Raw genomic sequence first — 7,500 nt, 5'->3', positions numbered from 1 at the left:
CTCTATCAAACTCTCCTCCTCTCCTTGACTCCTCTGTCCTTGTCTCCTGTCTTCCTGCAGTGAGAACAGGTGTGTTGAGCTCACAGAGGAGTTAGCCAATCAGAAAGCGGAATTCTCCCACCTGAGGGCGGAGCTTGAGTCTGAGGGCGGAGCTCTGCAAGAGAGACTGGAGGAGATAGAACGATCAAAGGAGGAGAGGAGGAGAGAGGAGGAGAGAGAGAAACAAGGTGAGGAGGAGGAGGAGCTGTTCAGACATTAACTAGTTTACTATGTAGTTAACCAGTTTAACTAACTAGTTAACTATCTGTAATTGATTAAATAACCAGTTAACTCATTTACCACGAGACTAGTTCAAAGACCATCTGTAATAATGAGTTTCATTAAGGTGGAAAATCTTTCGTCCCCTTCTGAACATGTGATCAAACAGTTGTTTACCTCCACATCCAGCTGTTCCAGATGTGCTGTGATGACCTCAATCTGTGTTTGGTCTCCTCTATCTGACATAGACACCACTCCACATCTGGAACAGCTGCTTGTTGGACCCAGATACTTGATGAGATGATGATGCGTTTACGGGCTGTGCTGAAAACAGGAGACCGAAACACACAGTTAATGTAGTTTAAGATAAGATGAACATTATTGATCCCTCGTAGAGGAAACTCAAGTTGACTCAGCAGCAGAGGGGACGGTCATAAAGAAATAAAATAAGAATAGAAACAGAATCTAAAATAAATCTATGGAAAAAAGTCATGAGGTCAAAGACGTGAAGGAGAGCAAGATGAGGAAATTGTAACTTAAGGAATTCTGATCAGCTGTTTTTATTTTAAGGAACTTTTTAATGACCTCTTCTTCTGTGGTGGTTTAATGGCAGCGACTTGATTTGTTTATGGAGGGAAACGAGACTTCAGCCATTTCATGTTTGTGTCTTTGTGTCAGAGCTGCAGCGAGTCCTGACGGAGAAGGAGACACTTGTAGCAGAGACTCACAGACAGATGGAGACTCTGAGACGAGGTAACACCAACATGTTTACTCAGGAGGAGGAGGAGGAGGAGGAGGAGGAGGATGATGATGATGATGATGATTGTCTCCTCTGTCAGAGCTGGAGCGTCTGAAGGAGGCGCTGCAGAGGAGGGAGGAGGAGGAGGAGAAGGAGAACAGAGAGGAGGAGAGGAAGGTGTTGATGGTGGAGGAGCTGAAGGAGGAGATCCAGAGATTCCAGGAGAGGAGGGGGAGACGACCAAAGGAGCAGGTGGGGGGGGGGAGCACGAGGAGGAGCAGAGAGTTTGAGGCAGTGAAGAGAGAGATGGAGAGACTACAGAGGCTGAAGGAGGAGAGAGAGAAGGACACACAGGTGAGTGTGTCTGTCCTCTCTCCTGAGCAGGACATTCACGTCTCTCCTCTGAGGTCCAGCATGGCTGACAAGAAGAAAACCCCCAAAACCACCGGGAGGAAGAGGAAGAGCTGCGAGGTGCAGGTGTGTGTGTGTGTGTGTGTCGGTAGGACCAGTATTTGTCATGGGAACAGCTTTCAGTCTAGTTTGAAAATGTTTGGTCTTCCGCAGTGAAAACAAATGTTGTCTGATCTCCACATCATGTGACCCAGTGATGTCATACATGACGTGTGTGTGTGTGTGTGTGTGTGTGTGTGTGTGTCAGGACCTGGTATTCAGTGAAAATAAGAGAAACAAAGTGAGAGGAAACACTCGGAGCAACAAACAGGTGAGACAGTGAAAACAACTGAAGGTGATGATGAAGGTGAACAGAGAGCTGAGGTTAAACATCTGTTTCTTCTTCTGTGGTGAAGGAGAAGAGAGACGGGACTCTGCAGAAGATTGGAGAGCTGATCCACAGTTCACCCTCGATCCTGGGCTGCAAAGGTGAGTGACAGGTGGAGCTGTGACTCAGGTGTTTATGGACAGGTGTAGTATCAATGTGAGTGATAGAAAAAACATTTCCTGTTTGTTATTTACAGAAACGTTTTCTCAACTGATTGTGATGAAGACATGATTCCCCCTCTCTCTCTGTCGGCTCTCTGTCGGCATGCAGCTTAGAGTGAAACCTGAGGATTAAATGGAGATTTATAAAAGTGGAACAGATTTGATGGAGCAGAGGATTGTGGGAAGAAAAGCTGTGCAGTTGATGTTTATTTGAATGAAGTTTTAATCCCCCCCCCCCCTGCAGCTAAAACCATCCTTGGTCTGGTCAGCGGACAATCAGTGGAGAAGGAGACTGTTACCGTGGCAACCAAACCTCGACGAGGACGCAAGAAGCTTTACAAGACGGATGCCTCGACTCCACTGCTGGACTCTCCACACATGGTGAGACCGGCGGCCATTTTTTATCTCAATGCTCATCCCCTGCTGAAGGTCTGAGCCAATCACAGTGAAGCATGATGGGAAGTGATGATGTCTGAACACACACATCCTCAGATCTGCAGGTGTGTGTGGTCACGTCACGTCTGTGTCCTATGATGATGATGATGATGATGACAACAACGACAACGATAATCTGTGGAGGAAACTGATCAGTGTTTGTCTGATATTTGTTTTTTTGTGTGCAGACGTCTGAAGGAGCAGAGGAGGAGAAGGAGAGCGACCATGTCACCATCAAGAGACAGCTGCGCTCCAAAACCTGCAGGAAGTGATGTCATCACCCTGCGACGACACTACGCTGTAAGATGTTTTTAACCCTCAGACTTCTGAAGAAGTCTTTTGAAGAAGAAGTTTGTTCTTTAGTAACTGGGCAATTTGTGATTTCAGTAGTTTTTTTATTGCTGTGGTCAAAATAAAACGCTGATGAAACTTTTTCACTTTATAAAAAAAAAAAATAAAGACGATTCCCTGCCTCCTGCTCTGCTCTTCCTACGGTGGCTGAGAAGGGCCAAACACACTGACACACCACAAACACTTCACATACACAAAACAAGGATCAGATGAAACGTGGTTTATCGATACACGTTTTTAATTGATCAGTAAAAGCAGATTATTAAATCAAGTCAGTTTTGTTTATATATTTATTCTGAAAGTTTTAACAGGTAGAAACTTTAAATTCTCTGCCTCCGCAGAGTGTTTTACTCATTTCTTATATTTAAAAGAATTTGAATACAATATTTTACTCTGCTTTCAGATCTGATGTGTATTGTGGTGTTATGATAATGAAAACTGTTTTAATGACTGTAAAAACTTGAGTTCATGTTAAACTGCTTCATCTCTATTCAGTTCTAGTTAAAGTCGTGGAGGACATAAACACAAACAGGAGACATCGGCTCTGACAGAATGTTCCTTTAATTAATCATCATCAATAAAACAATCGTCATCATGTATTTGTGAAATGATGGAGGTCGGTAACAAACAAAAGAAAACAGTGACATTTAATTTTGTGTAAATATTCTAATGAAGAACAGCAGCTTTTGTCACTCAGGTCTTTCACACCAGCACCAGACTCTTATTTTGACATGAACAGGAAGCTCAGTCAGGGTAAATGTTTGTGACTGGTGATGATTTCCCTCCACCTACTGAGTGTCAACACTCCTCAACTTTTATTTAAAATCCATCTAATGATTTTTTTTTTTCGTCTATTGAGTTAAAAAAGTGAAGACGTCTTTGTTCCTCTGACCTTCACTGGAAACATAAAAACACTTTGGTAACAAGAGTTCAACTTCCTGCAGCAGCAAAAATCTAACTCTGATCGACTTGTTAATAAAACTCACTGAGAGATCAATAGCTGCCTGAGAGATCAATAACAACCATAGATATCAATAACAACTATAGATATCAATAACTGTCTGATAGATCAATAACTGTCTTAAAGCTGACTCAATCTAAAAGCATCATGTGATTGTCTTTTTTCCTTTTTTTTTTTTGTTTCTTACTCTATACTTGTGAAATCAGAGCGGAGCGTTCAGGGTCCGACCATCGGTCAGGAAATCATCATTTTAAAGTCTCACTGATCTCATGACGTCACAGTTTTAATCTGTGGAAACGTTGGAGTTTTTAAATCAACCTCTTCGTGTTCAGACTTTTGGCCTCAGTGTGACTCCGTACAGACGTCCACTCATTGTTACTGTAGCTCGACCAGTGAGCGACTCAAACCACCTCGGATCCAAACTGGCACTTTAAAGTTTCAGCTCTCGGTCGCAGCAGTGACATCAACATGTAAGTACTTTTTTGTTTGTTTGTTTGAATGTTTTTTTCCTGCCTGAAGGTACGAGCAGCTGCCAGTTAGCATGTCTGCTAGCATTAGCATCTTCCACTTATCCTTCTCTTTATCGTCCTGTCTAATTGGGGGATTGTCCAGACGTCACAGTTACGTGACAGAGGCTTCTTTCCTGTTGCTACAAAATAAAACCATAAAGTTTTGTCAGTCTTTTTGATTCTTGCTTTGAAAACCTTCCACTGGCTTTCATTTGATTGGTGCCTGGCTCGTCCAATCACAGCCCACGCCTCCAGTCATCTTTGGTGTCATTGAATTTAATTGGTCGTTTCCTCTGAGGCTACGAGGCAATGACCTGACTGACCGGCTCCTTGTTGAAGGCAATGAAGCAGTGTGATTTGTTAGACAGGCTGAGGGGGAGGGCCTCATGCTTGGTGTCCTTGGTTTCATTGGCGACAGCGGTCACATAGTGGCGGTGGCAGCACCTACGAATCCCGACCACGGTGGAGAGGATGAGCGCACTTGCCAGCAGGGCAGTGCCACTGAGGAAGAAGGTGGCCGTATAACTTCCTGTGACATCAACCAGCCAACCTGCCAACCAGAGAAGAGATCAGGTGATGTGATGATGTCATGTTTTTGTCAGGTACAAAAATCTTTGTGTTAAGTTGCATAAAAACGCAACCGGGTTCTCTAAAGTGCAGGTGATGTTAGCAGATGATGTCAGCAGGTGACGTTAGCATATAAAGTTAGCAGGTGACGTTAGCTTGTGCTGTTAACAGGTGATGTTAGCGGGTGATGTTAGCATGTGACGTCAGCATGTGATGTTAGCTTGTGATGTTAACATGTGACGTCAGCATGTGATGTTAACAGGTGACGTTAGCGGGTGATGCTAGCTTGTGGTGTTAGCATGTGACGTCAGCATGTGATTTTAGCATGTGATGTTAACAGGTGATGTTAGCATGTGATGTTAACAGGTGATGTTAGCTTGTGGAGTTAGCATGTGACGTCAGCATGTGATGTTAGCATGTGATGTTAACAGGTGACGTTAGCAGTCCAGCAGCACAGTTCAGTATAAACAGGAGTCTTTCAGTGGACTGCTGTGAAAGAGCAGTAATCTGATCCATTCAAAATAAAAGCATGAAGAAGTTTTTCAGCATCTTAATGGGAAACAAATGGCTGTACTTTGATATTTCTTCAATGATAAAAAAAAATGTGACTGAAGGGGCCAGATGTTTACGAGAGGGATCTGTTTTGTCTTGGGGAGTCGTGTCAGCTGTTAAAACCTTTCACATCCACAGGCTGTTTGAGGTAAAGCAGACATGAAGGAGAAACCTCCTCCGGCTGTAGTTAATCAGCTCTGCCCTTTGCTCTCATGTCCAACATCCTGCTAACGTGTGGCTAACACTGATTGACCAATGAGCTGACCGCACTGTGACTTATTTCATCAGAGCAGCTGGAGACTGTTATCTCCTGCTGAGGCTAACGCTAACCTGCTGATCCACCAGGGTCTAGACTGAGACCAACGGCATGTCCAGTCAGCTGAGTCACTGTTCTGTTCATACACACATGATCCACTCTTCATAATGAGCTTTTATTGTGAAAAAGGATCAACTCTACTCTCTAAAATCAAGTCCCAATGTTTATCTGAAGCTTCAACAATTGATCAAATAAAGTCAGTTACAACCTCTTCAGGACCAAGCTCACCTGTTTCAAGTGAACAAAGAAATCAGGCTCCCACTAATGAGCAATCTGCTAATTCTTTTAATTATGAAAAATTTCTCATTGTATTCAACCAACAGCAAGAGAGGAAATTACACTTTCAACATTTTAAAACTTTATTTCTCTGTTTATTTTTAAGTTTAAAGAAAAAAAGGTTTGAAATCTTGTGAGAGTGAGTGAGAGTAGCTGATTTTTCTTCTTCTGATCATTATTATTTTTATTATCATTATAATTAGTCTTGTTGTTATGTGAAAATTCACATGAGGCTGTAATAAACACAAAAAACACAGAAGTTCTTAAAACAGAAAAACAATCATTAAAAATGGATTTAATTTAAATGGATTCTCATTTTATCTGATCTGTAGTTTGAGATGGCTCCAATACAAACAGGTGTAGGAATGCATGTCGCTATGGCAACGCCTTTAACAAACATGGATCTTGATGTCAGTCCAATATTTATTCAATGAGTTAGTATCAATAATAATATTGGATCAGATCCCAACTTTGATAATAATATAATAAAAATGATGCAAAAGGGAAAAATATTCAGTTTTTTTATCATAAATAACAAACGAGAGCGACAGGATACATTAGTCATTAATCAGGTGATTGGTGGGTGCCATGATGGACGAAGTGTTTCGCTCACCTCCAATGGGCGGGCTGATGAGGTAGGGGATGGCGTGAAGGAAGTAGACCACACCCAGTGCCGAGGACAGGTACGGAGCTCCCACCACGTCCGACGTCACCACAGGGATCAGAGCGACGTAGGCGCCGTCAAAGTATCCGTAGAGGACGGCGAAGGGCACAAGGAGCGGGAAGGAGCGAAGCAGCGGCGTGAAGAGGCAGCAGATTCCCTCCATCCCCACGGAGACGATGTAACACACCAGACGGTACGGCTTCACACACCTGAGGCGGAGAAATAGGAAGTTTAACGACAGGAAGGAGGCCGTGTTCAGAGTCCGCCGTCTTTACTCTTTAGAAGAAGAAGAACCTCGACCTGCACAGGTCTGTCAGATCTGGATCACTATCCGGACCTGGACCAGGTCAGAGATCATTAACCAGAACCAGAAACCAGAACCTGGTCCAGGACCCATCCCTCCACCATGTCTGGTTCTGGACTTTTTACAACAAACGGAAGGACAAGCAGACAGACAAACGAACAGACAGATAAACAGGCAGACAGACAGGCAGACAGGCAGGCAGACAGGCAGACAGACAGACAGGCAGGCAGACAGGCAGGCAGACAAGCAAACAGACACACACAGGTGAAGACATGAGCTCCTTGGTTGAGGTAATATTTCAAACTGGTGTCTGCCTGACAACTGACCTCCACACACCTGACCTCTGACCTCCACTGGGATAAAGACAGAATGTAGGGTTTTGTAGTTTGGGGTGAACCGGCCCTTTAAGAGGTGAGGTCAGGACCAGGTTCAGGTTTTCTCTGCTGTGGTTCACATCAGGTATCTGTGTGATGAATGACCAGCCAGAGCGGTTTACAACTGATTTACTCCCTGATGTTCCCATGATTCCTTTGGTGCGGTGTCTAAACCAGGGATTTAGGATGAGGACTCAGACTGTGAGACGGGAACGATCCTGGAGACACGTTCCACAAGCAAAACAGGTCAAATAT

General features: G+C 43.7%; 2 protein-coding genes across 3 annotated transcripts in view; one reads left to right on the top strand and one right to left on the bottom strand.

Annotated features, from left to right (window-relative positions):
* The window catches only part of LOC111220253 (kinesin-like protein KIF20A), an 11,869-nt gene extending 9,081 nt beyond the window's left edge, over window positions 1-2,788 (top strand). Inside the window, exons 24-30 of the mRNA XM_022743279.1 lie at window positions 61-227; window positions 937-1,011; window positions 1,098-1,474; window positions 1,656-1,716; window positions 1,778-1,876; window positions 2,181-2,317; window positions 2,560-2,788. Of these exons, the coding sequence (XP_022599000.1) occupies window positions 61-227; window positions 937-1,011; window positions 1,098-1,474; window positions 1,656-1,716; window positions 1,778-1,876; window positions 2,181-2,317; window positions 2,560-2,643 (1,000 nt within the window). The 3' untranslated portion in view covers window positions 2,644-2,788. The remainder of the gene's footprint in view (window positions 1-60; window positions 228-936; window positions 1,012-1,097; window positions 1,475-1,655; window positions 1,717-1,777; window positions 1,877-2,180; window positions 2,318-2,559) is intronic.
* A 477-nt stretch (window positions 2,789-3,265) lies between these two features.
* The window catches only part of LOC111220371 (monocarboxylate transporter 12-B-like), a 10,957-nt gene continuing 6,722 nt past the window's right edge, over window positions 3,266-7,500 (bottom strand). For both annotated transcript variants that reach the window (XM_022743438.1, XM_022743439.1), the window contains exons 6-7: window positions 6,517-6,776; window positions 3,266-4,742 (exon numbers count right to left, since the gene is read on the bottom strand). In XM_022743438.1, coding sequence (XP_022599159.1) covers window positions 4,492-4,742; window positions 6,517-6,776 — 511 coding nt within the window. In that variant the 3' untranslated portion in view covers window positions 3,266-4,491. The remainder of the gene's footprint in view (window positions 4,743-6,516; window positions 6,777-7,500) is intronic.

Source organism: Seriola dumerili, unplaced genomic scaffold (assembly GCF_002260705.1).
Source record: "Seriola dumerili isolate Sdu_G_001 unplaced genomic scaffold, Sdu_1.0 BDQW01000068.1, whole genome shotgun sequence".
Taxonomy (NCBI): Eukaryota; Metazoa; Chordata; class Actinopteri; order Carangiformes; family Carangidae; genus Seriola; species Seriola dumerili.
This window is presented reverse-complemented; position numbering and strand designations above follow the sequence as displayed.